Genomic DNA, 17974 nt, shown 5'->3' on the forward strand with positions numbered 1-17974 from the left:
TTTTCACTAATTCATACCTATTCTAACCAGTATTTTAAAGTAGAGCACTAAAATCTAGTGGCGTTGACTGTCCTTTGACAGAGAGAAAAAGAATGGAATGTTTTTCATGCTCTCATAAACATAAAATGTGATGTCACAATGGGACAAGTGGTACATTTATTGAACTTCAAAGGTTATAATATACTGTAAGATCTGTTCATTCAGCATCGCTAATCCAAACTGACAGAAGGCTCTAAATGGGATGTTGGAAATAGGTCCTCTTGTACCATTCGTGCTTAGATATGGTCTTTTGAAACATCTGCTGGGAAAGTTCTAGAAAGAAACCCTTCGTAGTCACTAGAACCAGGCTTCCAGCATCACTGTTTTAGTCCCATTTGGGGGAATGACTCCATCCATTCCTTTGCGATTCATGTAAAAATGAATTCAGAGTGCACAGAATGAAACTTCAACCAAAGTTGAAAGTTTCTCCTTTAAATTATGAGGCCAAAGCAGAAAGGGTTCCCCCTTCATCAGAAACAAAAGATCAAGTTTATTTTGTGTTACTGTGGCCCAATACGCCATAACTACCAATAATGAGAGACGCCATTTTAAATTCCTCTTGTCATCGTGGATGGAGCAGACCCTTTCTGGAGGCGGCAGGTGTCGCAGGTTGCTCATCATAACCCAACAGTTCTGAATCTGCAGACAAGTTTATCTTCAAGTGACACAAACTAGGCCCTTGGCTAACCAGCTCCAGTGAAATCCCGGAGATGAATAAGCAAAGGCAACTAATTTTAAAAGATTTGTAGGAACCCCATGATGCCAGAAGTATTATAAAGTGCATTATGCTCAAATGTCAATCATTGATAGAGTACAATAAGAAACAGTTGATTAAACTTTAGGATTAGGGAAACAGTCATCAGAAAATTGCTAATATTTTTGATGCAAAATGTAAAGGGGATTTGAATGGCATTGTTTTGATTTTGACAAATTTAGAGATCTGCAACATATTATCCATGTGTGTACCTTCCGGCTGATTTTAGAAATATTAACAAGAACAAAAAGAAGTGGTGTGGACTCCCAATCTGCGGATAAATTTAGTAATTGGCAAATTTTGCCATTCAGTTTTTTAAACTGAGGGAACTGTCAGAATACCTATTTTAGATTTACCAAAACACAGCCTCAGACACAATTGGCAGTCGCTCAACACAGCACGAAGATAACTTTTTGACAGATTATATGCGTAAACTTATCAAATATTTGTTAATCACTCAAGTCATCAGAGTAATTTTAAACTGGTCTACTCAAATTGTTTATTAAAATGAACACAAGAAAAAAAAATCTGTTCGTGACTTTATAACACTTGTGGCTTAGCCAAGTGCCAAAGACAATTATGGCTACTGGCATGCAGCTTTAAAACCGCTGGAGAGCACTTCTCATTTATTTATAAGGACGTTTTCCCTTGTCAGAAGAAATGCTTTTTAGTCGTTTTTTCATGATGTTGAACCAAATGAAATTATTCCAGAGTTTACCATATGCACCTTTAAAATCTGTATTCTGCCTGACCTCAAAGAGCTTTTATGAAGATAACATAAACATTACATAATTAGTATAGCACACCAATCATAAGTCATCACACAGAACAATGAAAATGTAGGAATTCTATATAGCGTAGAATAATTTTGGTCCTATACTTCCCTAATTGACCCTAAGTGTTTTCTTTTTGTAGCATATGATTGATAGAGAATTGATACTGCATTCATTGTGGTTGGCACGCTTTAACTATCTGTAAACAAAGACTTACAGGCACAGTTTGGAAGTGCTGACATTAGGAGTGACAAGTGATCACTGGTCTCAGCAATAATCTGTGGACTCTAACACGTTTATAGAATCTTGGGCCCTTATGTGCACAAAAATGATTCCACAGTGGATTTCCCCACACTCAATGCAACATCACCAATAAATGACTTTTTCTGAAAGATTACTGTCCTTTAGTCCAGTTTTTGTGGCACATCCAATGCTAGTAATATAAATTTACTGGTAAGGAAATTTAGCAACTATATGAACATACTTAAAACTCTGCTGAGATTGGTTCCTCTGCCTTAAGATATGCTATTTTACTAGCAAAATAGCCTTAAAAAACATACACTTGGCACTAGAGGGAATATTTAGACAAGTAACCAGACCACTGCTATCTACTAAAATGTGAAGGCACAGGCCATTTTCACCAAGCTAAATTTTAAATGAAGAGGTCATAAAATTTGTAGAAATATAGTTTACTTAAGATTTTAAATAAGGTTCCTGACCTACAGACATGGATAATGCTCTTCATTCAAAATGTAGTGCTATCTTACTACATTATACATAAAACAGGCATATGTACTCAGGTGAAATACTGGGAAATATCCTCATGTTTATAGGAGAAACATCATCTCATTCTTAATCTCTGAGGCAAAGAACAACAAAAAAATCCAAACCGCAATTTTCCAAATATCCTAAAAACTCAGTGTGATGAAATTCAATTGGTTAAGTTCACAGTGGGACATGTCACTCATAGTGTCATTGTATTATAACTGGCCTTGAAGAACGAATGTGCAAAGAATGTTGGCCATTTGTCTACTACTTACTCTTTGAAAATAGTCAATTCTAAAATTCCCTGTAGAGTCTTAGAAAAGAAAATGGTTATTTGGCAAGTGTAGAGAGCACTACTAGGATTCTACACAGTTCATCTGTCCCAAATGAATGTGGGCACTTAAATCTGGGGAGTAACATTGGTGTTAAAGGACGCACCAGAAACCACAAGGTGAAATATATCCTCAATGTTTAAGAGGAAGGTGCTAAAGAAGTAAGGCTCTAGGTAAAAGAATGGAATCACTGGGGCTCATTTTACAAGATAAAAAAAGGAGGTCATCCTTCTGTGGTGTCCACGCATGGGAACAATCACATATCAAAGACATGGCATCACTTCCCACCTGGAGCAATTTCACAAAGACCCTAGCTTCCTCAAAAAGAGCATTTGATTCATCCTCCAAAAACTCAGAAAAAATGACAATTCAGAAAGACGCAAAGCTATAAATGTAGTTTAAAAAAAGAAAACATATTTTACAGACACATGTTACAGGAGAGGCTGCAATAGTGTGTGCATTCTGTTCCAAACCAGGAAATAGAGAATTAGCAGACTTTGAGCACAAGCAGAAATTCCTCAGATCAAGCTAACCAAATTTCCCAAAACAAAAACAGTCTGTATTTACTTTCCTGTCACTATGATTTTATACACTGGTCCCCTCCCCCCATTCACTTTATTTTCTTCTAGTTTACAGAAAGCCTATGTGTGTGAGAGAAACAGAGATTGTGTGTGTGTGTGTGTGTGTGTGTGTGTGTGTGTGTGTGTGTGTAATAGTGAATAGGGAAAAAAAAAAAACTTCACCTGCAAATACAAGGTAGAAATGTTATTTCACAGCTACAGGCTGCAGCATTGATCTCTCCAGATCTCAATGGAGAATTTTGTAAATCATAGTACAACACAGTTAATTCCAGATTCTAAGAAAACTGTCCCAAGATCCTGTTGCTACAGCCATGCCATCATCAGTAACACCTAAACAGCTGACACGGTTATCATGGCCAGCAAGAACACCTAAAAGAATAAGGAAGGGAAAGAAAAAGTTAGAACTTGTACCAATAAAGCTTAAAATTGAATCATGTCAAAGTAGGGGGAATTTCAAAATATTTACATCCTACATCCAAACATACATTTAAAATAATGTAAGAGCCCTTTGAATTCACTAGAATAGTATTTACCACCTTGTGAATAAAAACAAAATTCTAAGTAGAAAAAATCCTTCACTTCTGTTATGAATGATCCAATACCGATGGGAGCATCCTGCATCACAGACACCAAAGGTTCCTGGGATTTCTTTCCCTCTTTCATATCTTTCTTGGATGCTGTGGCTACTGACCCTCCTCCTGTATCCTGGCAAACACCATGTAACCTCCATCCCAGGATACTAATTAGAACTCCTGAACAACATAATCCATCATGTTTGGCATTTATCTTGGTTCTGTTTCAGCTCCTGCTTTATGTAATGTCTTTCAATAGAATGAAAGGTCTGCTTTTGCTTGTATTTTTATTCCCAGCAATTAGCACAGTGTCTGAATCCACAATAAGAACTGAATAAATAAATTCTGTCCCTCTACCCTCCCACCCTCAACAGATTCCTATATTGTTTCTCTCAAACTGGGAATCTCCCCCCAGCAGAAGCTCCCATTTCCATCCCCAGTCATCTCTTGGGGGCTCTCCCACCTCGGCCCTTCCTTTCTCTCAACCCCTTCTTTTCTGTGTCTTTCTGAAAGTCATTTCCTCTTGTACTTGAAAGAGGCTTGAAAGAGGGGTAGAGTCGGGGGCTCTGGATGGCTTCCCACAGGCACTGAAGGACAGCACCCTCCCCTCCCTGGAAGTCCATGACCATGCTCCGACACCCCTTCCCCCCCCTCCGGCTCAGGGAAACTCTATGGAGGCAGGATAAGCTGAGACCTGAAGGAAATCAGGAGGGGAAGGTCCTGGAAGGAGCCGGGGGATGGAGCACCGTGGCCAAGAAACAAAGTAGAGCAGCAGAGCGGGGCTGTGGAGTATGGGAAAGGAAGGCAAGTGTGGAAGGAGCCAGGCAGGGGAGTTCTCTGAATGGGAAAGGAGGAGCCAGGCTTCAGGAAAACTCCTGGCACAAGACAAGATGGGGTAGTGAGGAGAGAGCTGAGGCAAAGTTATTACAGTGAGAGCCTGGATTAGATCGGTGTCTCTGACAACGCAGGGACACGTGCAGTGAGCACGGAGAGTGCGCATGAGGCTGGCCCGAGGGGGAGGAGGTGGTATCCCCAGTGTAATCACAGGGTTGGGGGTAAGGTATGAAATCGGTCCTGGGCATGTTGAATTTAAGATATCTACAGGACAAGCGGTTTAAAATATCCATCAGGCAACTGGGGATATGGGATTATAGAACTTGGAAGATCAGGGCTGGTTACAGAGATGGTGGAAGCCCCTGCCAGGGAGAACTGAGCCCATGAGGGCTGATGGGATCACACAGGCAGAAGGCCTAGACAGGGTGCTGACAGGGTGCTGGTAGTGGGGCACCCATGGGCATGACCTAAATCACAACCTAGCAGGGGAGACCCAGAAGTCCAACAGGCATGGAAAAAGCATTTATTGAGCACCTACTACGTGCTAGGCACAGTGCCAAGTTCACAAAAGTTATTCCTCCTAACAATTCGTTGAGATAGGTGCTATTGTTAGCCCCATTTAACAGAAGAGGAAGCTGAGGGAAACTTGACTAGGGTCACATGGTGTGTGTCTAAGGTCACACTTAAACTCAGGTCTGAAAGAAATAGAGCACTGACATCTCTGGCGAGAGCCAAAAGACGAGGTCAGGAGCCAGTCAATGGGGAGCAAAACAAGTACAGGCGCCAAGTGTGGGCGGGAAGCTACTAGGCTGTGATTGGTCAGGTAAGAGGAGGGAGGAGACAGCACAACCTCCAGGATGCCCAGAAAAGACTGAAGCCCAGAGTGGGGAGCAAGGCGAGCGCAGGTTGGAGGAAGCGCTGGAGACGGCCTCAAGGGGGCCTCACCGACGCCGGCGAGATGTCCCTCCCCAGGTCAGGGCCGCAGGCATTCAGGTCCCGCTTTGTCACTCAGAGAGAGCCTGGCGGCGGCGGGCTAAGTGTGGGGGACAAAAAGATCTCGGGAGATTCGCTTAGACTTGGAAGGGATGTGAGAGGCCGAGGGACCTCATCCAACCCCCTCGTTCCCAGAGGAGGAAAATCCTATTCTGAAATTATTTACCAACCTGCTCGTTCTCCTTTCAACGTGTCCCATACGTTGCAGTTAAAGTCGTCATAACCAGCTAGCAAGAGGCGCCCGCTTTTGGAGAAGGCGACAGAAGTGATGCCACAGATGATATTATCATGGGAGTACATCATCAACTCTTGGTCGGCCCGGAGGTCAAAGAGGCGGCAAGTGGCGTCATCCGAGCCCGTGGCAAAGGCGTGTCCGTTGGGGAAGAACTGAAGAAGATTCAGAAATGATTATTAGCCATGGGGAGAAATCTTGAGGCTTTTATTAAACACTTCCGATCCAAGAAGTTCATCTTTAAAAATATTAAAAAATATATTTAAAATATTTTAAAATATTTAAAAAATTAAATAAAAATTAAAAGCATGTTAAAAATATATAAAGGCCTGAGGGAGTGATAAAAGAAAAAAGTCAGAAAAGTTCTAACCAAAACAAGTCTGAAACACTGGCCTTAGGGCAGACGACAAAGGTGGGGAATCCAATTTCGTATGTGATTAGGCATGGCTATCAATTCCCAGATATTAACAGCTGTTCCCTTGCCTCAATGCAACCCTGCTTTTTAGAAAGGTAAACCAAAGGCTTGGTTAAGGAAAGACAGTTACAGATGAAAGCTAAGGAAGAATGTTGGTCCTGGATTCAAGAATATTTCATTAGTGTTTCTTTTACTTCCAGGTGAAAATCTACAACTCTTCTATAACTTTACATTATTAATAATAATTTTTTAAAAAAGCTTTAAGTGTTTATCAGATTTAGCATTTAGATAAAAATTTAGACATTAAATAAAACAAATCTCTTTCACAATTGATTCCTACCTATCATAAAGAGATTAGAGTATTTATAAGCAGCAGGCTTCATTTATTCATCTATGAATGTGATTCCAGCAAACAGAAAGCAAAAAATAAAGGTGGGGCTTTCTAACTGAACTGGAAAGAAAGCTATCTTGGATTTTCTCAAGAGAAAGTTTTTTATGAGCCCATAATGGTTAGTGCACTAGGTTACAAGAGTCATAAGCAATCATAAGGTATGAAAGCAGACCTTAGTTTAAGAATATATTTGATGACTTGCTGTTTCATATTAAAAATACACAGTCTAATAAAAGTTGCCTACCTGCTAGGGATAATGCTAAAAACAAGTTCAAGATTAAATCTTTGGAAATAGAAACTAATGTTTGGTTTAAAGCAAAAAACTTTATCTGCTTTTTAGGTGCCAAGAAGACAGGTTAGCTACCATTTTTTAGGAAATTTTTTTTTATTAAAACAAATTATCTTTAATTTAAAAAAAAAAAAGCTATTCTCTTTCTCTCCATCCTCTACTCCTAAAGAGAGTGGGAGGTAAAAATAATATGCAAAGGCAAGAAATTTCCACATAGCATATGTCCAAAAATAACTCAATTTCTGCATCTTGAGTCCATCACCTTGTTTGGAAATGGACTGATTCTTTAAGAACTTTCAAAAATGTCTGCTGTTATAATATTGTGGTTATTGTATAATTTATCCTGGTTTTGCTCATTTCATTCTACATCAATCCTTCTCTCTGAAAATGTCCCTTTAATCACTTCTTTTGACTAGATAGAACTTGCTCGACATTTACTAAAATCTGAATTTTCTTCGTAGTAAAAACAGTCTTATTGTCATCTTATTGTTGTTGCAAGATTGACAATATTACCCCAACTACTGGATGGTTCATTGACTTCAGATATATATATATATGACCACTTCATAGGATTTATTATTGACACTAATCAGGACCCAGCTGTAGCTAGTTGTTGATCAGAAAACAGTAATAAACATGTCTGTTACTTCTCAAAGCATATTATTCAAGACCTAAAAGAGAATCTTCCATTTGTCAAAATAGATGATTATCATCCACTTCTGGTCATTCACATTGGTACAAATGACAAGTATTAAGACTAGATACTGTATCCTCTGCTAGGTGGCAAGACAAAAATGAAAATCTCTTCACTCAAGGAGCTTCCATTCTTCTGAAAGAACATATAGATATGTATGTACAGAATTAGTAGATGATGAATTCAAGGCAGTTTTGGGAGGAAAGGTACAAGCAGTTAAAGGAGAGAAAGGAGTGCATTCCAGGCACAGAGTGGCAGGTTGGTCCATCTGTCTAGACTGTAGAGGGCAGGAAGTGAAATGATGTATAATGAAAACAGAAAGGTAAGTAGGTTGTGTAGGGTTATAAAAGCCAGAGGGGTTAACAGGAAGTTATTAGTATATATTAACTACAAGCATCAGATCTAAATTTACTTTGTCTTCTATGTGGAGAATGACCTGGGGTGGATAGACACTGAAGGCAGGGAAACCAATTTGGAGGACCCATTGTCACACTCCAAGCAAGAGATGATGACATTGGGACTAAGGTAGCAGCTATGGGAGTAGTAAGGAAAGCTCAGATATGAAGTTGCTTCAAGTGGAGAAATAGTTAAGATATAGCAAATGACCAATACCTGGGACAAAGGAAAAAATAACTGATAAGAGAGAATAATAGCAAAATTTGCAAGTGGGCTGAGATTTTGAGGAAAAGAAAATAAATTCTGTTTTGTATATGCAGAGTTTGAAATATCAACTAGGAAATGAGCGATGCAGGATGATGGCTCAGGATAATGTAAAATCTATCCTAGATTTGATTTTTGTCAAGGACAAATGGATTGTTCTATTAGAACTGACAGAAACTAAAGGCAACTCTACTCTAGTTTGTATATTATTTGCATCTCATCTCTTTCATTAGAATGTGAACTTCTTGAAAACAGAGACTTTGTTTTTGCTTTTTTTTTAAATATCCCTAATGCTTAGCACAGTAATTAGCAAATAATAAATGCTACATATTTGCTTACTTACTACTGTAGTCTTTCTATGAAAACCTATTTCCATATCAACCATATTACCAAAACAAAACAAAACAAAACAAAACACCTCCTCAGCAAAACACAACACAAAACCCAGCAACAACAATAAAGACCAAGATACAAAGTTGTAGTTTTGTTTTTTTTAAGTATGCTTCAATCTGTATGCTCTCAGAGAGAGCAATCTGTACTGTGCTCTCTCTGGAGTTGAACAGTATTTTTCATCATGAGTCCTTGGGAAACTGTTTTGGATCTCTGTCTTGATCAGAGTAGCTAAGTCTTTCACAGATCATCAACATTGCTGTTATTGTGGACAATGTTCTCTTGGATCTGACTACTTAATTCTGCAACAATTCATATAAGTTTTCCCAGGTTTTACTGAAACCATCCTGGCTCCTCATTTCTTATAGCACAATAGTATTCTATCACAACATCACAACATATACTATAAATTGTAAAGAAGAGAAGGAAAGAAGAGAAGAGATGAGAAGGAAAGCTAGACACAAACGGACATAAACCCAAGATATGGTAAGAACACATTTCAAATGGTTCAGAGAACAGAGAAGCAGAGTATAATTTCCAAAGAGTATAATTTTATAAGGGAAGTCTACTCAAGGGAGAGATCTCACGATGAAATAAATCTTGAAAATATAAAAGAAATAACAGATGATTAAAAAAAAAAACACCATGGCATATCTGAAGAAACTGATTGTGAATGTATAGCACCTTTACCCATCAACTTAGATTCGAAATATAAAAAGGATGTGTGTAAGGACAATGGACATATATAAGAATGTGGAATAAACAGCAGATCTAAAGTTTAGAATGAGCCAGTGTTGGGAGGGAAGCTAAGGACAGTTTTTCCAGGAGTCCTTATTGAACAAAGAACCCTTCTCTCTACAATTCATACTCTTGAGTTTATTGAATATGGCACTTACTGCATTCAATTATTTTCCCTTAGTTTTGTTTTTCTATACTCTTCAATTGCTCTATTTTTTTTTTTAAGCTAAAACCAGAGTTTGATGATTATTGTTTTATAATATAGTTTGAGGTCTAAAAGTGCTGTGCTCTCCTTCATTCCTCCTTCTTATCATTTCTCTTGAGATTCCTTTCTTTTCATTTTCATTCCTCCAGAGGAGCTATGTTATTTTGTTCACTTCTGTAAAATAATCACTCATTGGTCTGACTGGCAAGGAATCATACCCACTGATTAATTTAATCTTAGTTTTTATTATACTGAAGTGGCCCAACCATGAGCAACAATTATCTCTCTAATTATTCATATCTTTTAAGTTTGTAATGAGAATTTTATAATTATATTTATATACATTTTGAGTGTCTTGTTACGTTAACTCTCAGATATTTCAAACATCTGTTAGTATAAATGAGATTTTTTGTTTCTTTTTGTTATACCTCCACAGAAATTCTCTCAATTTTTGTGAATGTTTTTGTATCCTACTACTTTACTAAAACCCTTAAGTGCTTTTCTATCATTTTCTTTAGTTACTAATAAAATAAGGATAATTCTGTCTCCTCTTTATTCATGTTCATATCTTTTAATTTGTTTTACTGATGTCAGAATTTCTAAAACTATATAAATAATAGTGGGGAAGGTGGACATTCTTGTTTCTATATTTACTGGGAAAATTTCTAATATTTTCCTCTAAAAATCATGCTAGTGGAATAACAGGCAAAGAAAGAATCATATCAAACTTCTTTTACAAAATGAATATGGCAGGGCAGCTAGGTGGCACAGTGGATAGAGCACCAGCCCTGAAGTGGGGAGGACCCGAGTTCAAATCTGACCTCAGACACTTAACACTTCCTAGCTATGTGACCCTGAGCAAGTCATTTAACCCCAATTGCTCAGCAAAATTGCTCATTCCTAAACTAGGAAAAGCATTTCAAAACAAAAAATAAAACTATAGACCAATTTCACCAATGAATATGAATGCAAAAATTCTAAATAAAATACTACAGAAGACTACAGAAATGTATTACTCAGATTATATATGACAACCAAGAAGACAAGGATGGTTTAACATGAGAAAAACTATTAATGTATTTGTTGATTATATCAATAATAAAAGTAATAAAAATTATGATTAGATCAATAGATACAGAAAAAGCTTTTGACAAAAGATTCAATCTTATTAAAAACACTTGAAAGCATAGATTTAAATGGATTTTTCCTCAAAATGATAAGTAGTACCTACCTAATGCCACTGGCAAGCATTATTTGTGATAGGAATAAGTTAGAAGCTTTCCTAATACACTTAAAAATGAAAAACAGGACGCCCATTATCAAAAAATATTTTTCAAGACCGCATTAGAAATGCTAGCAATAACAGTAACAGAAGAAAAATAAATCGAAGTAATCAGAATGAACAATGAGATAATAAAACTGTCTTTGCAGATGAGTTGGGATGTAAAATAGACAATTTCAATTATATCAAACTAAAAAGGTTTGGTAAACAAAACCAATACAGCCAAGATTAGAAAGAAGCAGAAAAATGGGGAAAACTTTTTTACAATTTCTCAGATAAAGGTTTTATACCTCAAATATATAGAGAATTTTGTCAACTATATGACTATGAGTTAGGCCTAGTAGTTCCAGATTTAAAAATATAAAGTGGCAGTCATCAAAAACATTTGATACTAAGAAATAGAATAATGGATCAATGGAGTAGGTTAGGTACACAAAACACAGTAATTAAGGACTATAGTAATCTACTGTTTGATAAACCCAATGACCCCAGCTTCTGGAATAAGAACTTACCATCTGGCAAAAATTGTTGGGAAAACAATATGGAAGAAACTAAACACAGACCAGCATCTCATACTTATACCAAGATAAAATCAAAACAGGTTCGTGATTTAGACATAGTGATATCAAAAACAAATTAGGAGAGCAAGGTTTAATTTATCTGTTAGATCTGTGGAGAAGGAATGAATTTAGGGCAAAAGAAGAACTAGAGAATATTACGAAGTACAAAATAGATCGTTTTGATTACATTAAATTAAGTTTTTACATAAACAAAACCAATGTAGCCAAAATTAAAAGGGAAGCAGAAAGCTGGGAAATAATTTTTTACCATCCATCTTTTTGATAAAGACCTCATTTTAAAAATTTATAGAGAACTAAGTCAAGTTTATAAGAATACAAGTCATTCCTCAATTGATAAATGGTTAAAGGATACGAACAGACAATTTCTAGATTAAGAAATTAAAGGAATCTATACTCATCTGAAAAAATGCTCTAAATGATTATTGGTTAAAGAAATGCAAATTAAAACAACTCTGAGGTACCACCTCACACCTATCAGATTGACTAAGATGACAGAAAAAGATAATGAAGAACATTGGAGATGTGGGAGAACCGGAACACTAATGCGTTGTTAGTGGAATTGTGAACTGACCAGCCATTCTGGAAGAACAATGTGGAACTATTCCTAAAAGGCTATAAAACTGTGCATATCCTTTGACCCAGCAGTGACACTGCTGGATCTGTATCCCAAAAAATTCATAAAAGAGGGGAAAGGCCTTAAATGTGCAAAAATTTTTGTTGCAGCTCTTTTTGTGGTGGCAAGGAATTCAAAATTAAATGGATGCCCATTAATTAGAGAAAGGCTGAATAAGTTATGGTATATGAATGTTATGGAATATTACTGTTCTATAGGAAATGATAGTCTGATTTCAGAAAAGCCTAAAAGTCTTTCTTACATGAAGTGATGCTAAGTGAAGTGAGCAGAAATAGAACACTGTACACAGTAACAGCAAGATCATGTGATGATCAACTAAGATAGACTTGGCACTTCTTTGTAATACATTGATCCCAAACAATTCAAATAGACTTGAGGTGGATAATGGCATCTGCCTTCAGAGAGAGATGTATGGAAAGTGAATGCAGATCAAAACATACTATTTTCTTTTCTTTTCTTTTCTTTTTTTTTTTGGCTGAGGCAAATGGGGTTTGCCCAGGATGATACAGCTAGGAAGTGTCAAGTGTTGGAGACCAGATTGAATTCAGGTTCTCCTGACTTCAGGGCTGGTTCTCTATCCACTGCACCACTGCCGCCAAAACATACTATTTTCACCTTTTTTTTGGTTTGTTTTTTCTTTCTTATGATTTTTCCCTTTTGTTTTGATTTTTCTTCCACAAAATGAGTAATAAGGAAATATGTTTAAAATGATGGTTTATGTATAATCTTTATCAGAGCGCTTGCTTTCTTGGGGAGAGGAGGAGACAGAAAGCTAGAAAAATAATTGGAACTAAAAATCTTACAAAAATGAATGTTGAAAACTATCTTTACATATAATTAGAAAAATAAAATATTATTGAATTAAAAAGATAAAATAACTAAGACAGTAAAAAAAAAAGAAAAAGAATGAGTCATTACCCAATTGAAAATGGTCAAAAGATATGAATAAGCAGTTTTTTGATGAAGCAAAATCAAAACTACATTTAGTTACATAAAAATACTCTAAATCAGTATTAATTAGAGAAATGCAAATTAAAATAACAGATATCATCTCATACCTATCAGATTGGATAAAATAATAGAAAGGGAAAATGATAAATGTTGGAGGGGATGTGGAAAAATTGGGTCACTAATAAACTGTTGATGGAACTGCAAACTAATCTAAATGTTTTAAGGAAGCAAATTTTCAATGTGAACAAACACTATCAAACAAGAACTTTCTAACAGTTGATAGACTACCTTTTTGACTTGATTAAATGGCCACTCAGGTAATTTCTAACTAAAATTTTGTGATTCCTTGAAAATGGTTCATTTAAATAATCAAATTAATTGAATGATTCTGGGTCCCAGTCAAAGAAATAACAGATGTCTAAGCAATCCTGATAGATTAAGATAACTAGGAATTTTTCTCTTGATCCAGCTAAATGTTTTTTCTATGTGGGATTTTTTTTAAAATAAAAGAGAACTTTTTTCCCCTTAAGATTTTTGTTGTGGTTTGCTTTTGAAGCATTTATATATCTTATATATATTGGTTGGCATGTTTATTTCTTAAATTTCAAAAAAATAGTATTGATTCTTCTCATATAATAATGTAGGTGAGCAGTGGATAGAATACCAACCCTGGAGTCAGGAGGATTTGAGTTCAAATCTAGCCCCAGACATTTAACACTTATTAGATGTGTGTCCCTAGGCAAGTCATTTAACCCCAATTGACTTACCCCCCAAAACAAACAATAAATAAATAATGTAGATAAGAGAACACCTCAAAGGACTATTTTGTTTTTCTAAACCGATATATTTCTCTAGATTGCTTAAGATAAAAAAAAGATATGGTTTATCTGCAAATAAGTCTATATCTATGGTAATGAAATATGGTTCAACCATGAGGACTTTGACCTCAATAACACTGAATTATAACATTTTATAAATATAATTTAAAGCAGCTGACTTTGAAAATTAGAATGCAAGACTATTTACATACAGTATGGTAAATTCTCTGTAGTGATACCATTCACTTACACAGACAGCATTAATATCTGACACATGCCCAATGAAAGACTGCCTACACATTCCGTCTCGGATATCCCAGAGTTTAGAAGAGGCATCACAAGCACCAGAAACGAAAGTTTTCATGTCAGGACTTAAAGAGAGACTCATCACATCGCCAGTATGTCCAGTGAATGTGGTGGTCTGTTGGCCAGTTTCAATGTCCCATAAAGCACTGTGGAAAAACAAATGAAAAAAAGTAGTAACATTTTCCCATTTTTAAAGATATAGTTTTTTCTTCTCTAATGAGTTTTCTTCTCAAATAAACTTACCAGGTTGTATCTCCTGAACTTGTAACAATTTGGTTGTCATCTAAGAAACGGCAGCAGGACAAGTAGCCTGCAACATACAATGTAGAAAATGTTACCATTCATTCAGTAACTGAGTGCATATACAGTGGTAACAAATACAAAAGAGTTTTAACCTGTTAAAATGGTAAACTAATTCTTTTAATATCTAAGTATCTGGAAAATCTATACTGTTTGCATCTGAATGAAGATGGCTAAATATATCTAGTAAATAAACTGCTAACCAAAAATTATTTATAGCCATTACATTACAGTACTCATATTGAAATTCAGAATTAAGGAAACAAGGATTTATCTCATTACAAAGAATACTTAATTTGAACAGCCACTTTGAATTTTAGATTTAATAACTATATAAGTTTCTAATAGCCTGAAAGTGCCATATGATAACTGAATGTTCAGAAATAAAACTTGAACACCAAAGGTCCTATATTTTTGCAATTATTAGAAAGTTAAAGGTTCCCACAATTCAAAATTTTTATTCTCTCATCTAGTTAGTACTAGTGTTGCAGCCAGCAAAGCCCAAATTTTGCTTATATCTGAATTCAATATAGCAGAGATCACTACAGGCCATTGCTGCTGTCATTTAGTCATTTTTAGTTGTATACAAATCTTTGTGAGGCAAACAGCTAGTTAAATATCTGTTGAACTCAAAAAGAGTTCTAATTTCAGGCTCAATATTCTTATCTACTGGCTCAATTAACTGCTAACTATAGGTCAGCTCGCTATAAACAATAAAAGAACAGGCCCAAAACAGGGGAAAAGGTCAGAGTAGATAAACATAGGTATAATGAATGCAGCTCACCTGTATGGCCTGGTAACTCCCGGCTTACTCTCACATTGCCTTCCCGTGTTTTCAGGTTATAGATGGAACAGATGTTGTCCAAACCACCACAAGCAACGTAATTACCAGAGGGAGCATAAGCACAGGTCATCACCCAGGAAGATCTCAAAGGAATGGCATGCATCTTAAGAACAAATAAAATATATCAAAGCACTGATAACATTCATTTTTTTTTAAAAAGGCAATCATTGTTTTTCATATCTGCCTGACTCTTAAGCAAATATCAGTAACATCAAAAATTAAATATAAATCATAAGACACAAACTGTTAAAGTGAAAATACTCTGGGGGAAAAATGAACAAAAAAGGAGAGAAAAGAAGCCAATATAAATTATTTTCTCATGATCAGAACTTTTCTGAAACAAGGCTCTCCCAAAATTATTTTTTGCTCTATTCAGAGGACCTACACCTTCTAAAGACTGCAAAGTATGCTAAAACAAAACAAAACAAACAAAAACAGACTACTAACATCACTTAAAAATGCAATAAAATACAGCTTTTTCCCTAGGAAAATCATGGTGTGTGTAGATATGTGTGGGTTTTACAGTATTCCAGTGGTGGTATTTTAGAAATAGCAAGTTAAATTTTGATTTGTTCTTTAAGTTAAAACAAAATTAGATCATTTAAAGAATAAAGCATGTATAGGGCCTTAAATGAAAGAAATGTTTTATTATTGAGAGATTATTCCCTCAGCTAGAACATTAGGCAATAAGAAAAGTAAATATTCAATAAATATTAGTTTTAAATAATTTAAATAATAAACCTTTAATCTAAAAAAAATTGATGCTACTTCTCCCTAGCCATGGTGACAGATTTCTGTTAGTCCATCCACATGACTACCTCATCTCCTTGTGCCCAAACATGAAGTAACATGCAAAACAGCAGACTAGCACTGAAACAATGTGAACCTACTAACTGAGCCACAAAGGGTTCAAGTACATGAATCTTGGTATTACTAGTGTTATGCTCTTATATAAGCTATAATTACTTGTAGCTTAATTACTATTACATAATTATCATAATATCTATATTGTGACCCTGAGAAGACTGCATCAGTTTGCAAATTACCATATAAGTGCAAGTCACTTCCTTGTGAAATGGGAGTGAAACCATGGAGAGGTCATTTATTTCTCCAGGAGACATCCAGAATTAAACTCATATTCTAGGATTTCAGACCTATGCATTTCCCAAAGTCAATCTACAAAGACATCTACAAAGAGTTCTGGCATAACATGATATCTTGAAAGCTATTCTCAAAGACTACAAATTCATATATTTAAGAAATCAGTGTCTTCCATATCAATTTTAAATTCTCAAACTTAGAGATCTCAAAATATACCTACAAATTTATTTGTAAAATAAAATCCAAATAAAACAAAATCAAGAAAATCTGACTATTGGAAGAACCTTTTAAGTTTTAGATTTTATAATAGTCTATTCCTAAGTTTAAATTTGAAATTTGAGCATCACTACAAAAATATTCATGTTGAAATAGATTTCCATGATTACAGAAGAGAAGGTAAAACATTTATAAATTTAAGCCAAGTTTTAAGGAGATAACTAACATTCCAAATTGCTCTTAGAAATAGCAAATTAAAACCATGTTTAAAGCAGCAAAATAAAACATTTAATGCAGCAGAAAACCAAGGGACAAAACAAAAGGCTTGGAGAAGCAACCCTACCTTGTTTGTTGTATAGCTATCCCAAATAATTAGTTTTCCATCTTGGGAAGCACTGACTAGTAACCTAAAGAAAAACAATACATACAATTCAAACATTTAGGGAAAAGTTTCACATTAATCACGTGTCATATGTTAATATAAAAAACTATTCAGAAAACAGGCTATTCCTTTTTTTCTAGTGAAAAATAAATTTGATCCAAATTGTACCATTAATAGGTGAAATGGCAAGTCAGAAAATCTTACATATACAACACAAAATAAGAACGATATCTAATTAATATCATGTTTTATTCTTATTTAACTTTATAGTAATGACAGCTATGACCTTTTGAAAACAAAAAACCCCAGCCAGTGCAGATATAATTAAAATAATATAATTTGTTAAGAATTAAGCTTATTAAATTAGCTAATGCTTTTCAAAACATCAATGAAGATTTGCAGGGGAGAGGAAATTAATTTGTACAATATATGTATTCTCTTCCATAACAACACTAATATATTTAAATTAAAAAAACATTTACATATTTTTATTATTAAAAAGAAATTAGAATAAAATTTCTCAACTTCATTCTGTAGGTATATTGAAAATTTCAGGTGACCAACCTTGAATCATATCCCCAGTGCATGGCATAAATCTTAGCTAAGTGACCCCGAAGTGTACGTCTTGTTCGCATCTGAATTCTTCCTACAGAATCCAGACTTGTTGTCATCTTTAGAAAGAAAAAAAGATAATTATTTATTTTTAAATTAATTCTAAGTGTTAACAAACTTTTCCAAATATATCCCTCTTTTCTTTCTACCCACCAAGCTGTCCCTTATAACAAAAATTTTAAAAGAATATTTCAAACTCAAACTAAACCAGGAATATTTAGATACTGTTTTCTTGCAACTGTGTGGATAGACTATATGAGAAATTATTTCTCAGATAGTATCTGAAGAAA

The 17974-nt window shown here is 35.2% G+C and overlaps 1 protein-coding gene across 1 annotated transcript in view; it reads right to left on the minus strand.

Moving 5' to 3' along the window:
- Positions 1–3413: 3413 nt before the first annotated feature.
- GNB4 (G protein subunit beta 4) overlaps positions 3414–17974 on the minus strand; it is a 46514-nt gene continuing 31953 nt past the window's right edge. The window contains exons 4-10 of the mRNA XM_051983209.1: positions 17637–17743; positions 17034–17097; positions 15314–15476; positions 14473–14539; positions 14174–14375; positions 5814–6030; positions 3414–3613 (exon numbers count right to left, since the gene is read on the minus strand). Coding sequence (XP_051839169.1) covers positions 3507–3613; positions 5814–6030; positions 14174–14375; positions 14473–14539; positions 15314–15476; positions 17034–17097; positions 17637–17743 — 927 coding nt within the window. The 3' untranslated portion in view covers positions 3414–3506. The remainder of the gene's footprint in view (positions 3614–5813; positions 6031–14173; positions 14376–14472; positions 14540–15313; positions 15477–17033; positions 17098–17636; positions 17744–17974) is intronic.

Source organism: Antechinus flavipes, chromosome 3 (genome assembly GCF_016432865.1).
Source record: "Antechinus flavipes isolate AdamAnt ecotype Samford, QLD, Australia chromosome 3, AdamAnt_v2, whole genome shotgun sequence".
In the NCBI taxonomy this organism is placed as follows: domain Eukaryota; kingdom Metazoa; phylum Chordata; class Mammalia; order Dasyuromorphia; family Dasyuridae; genus Antechinus; species Antechinus flavipes.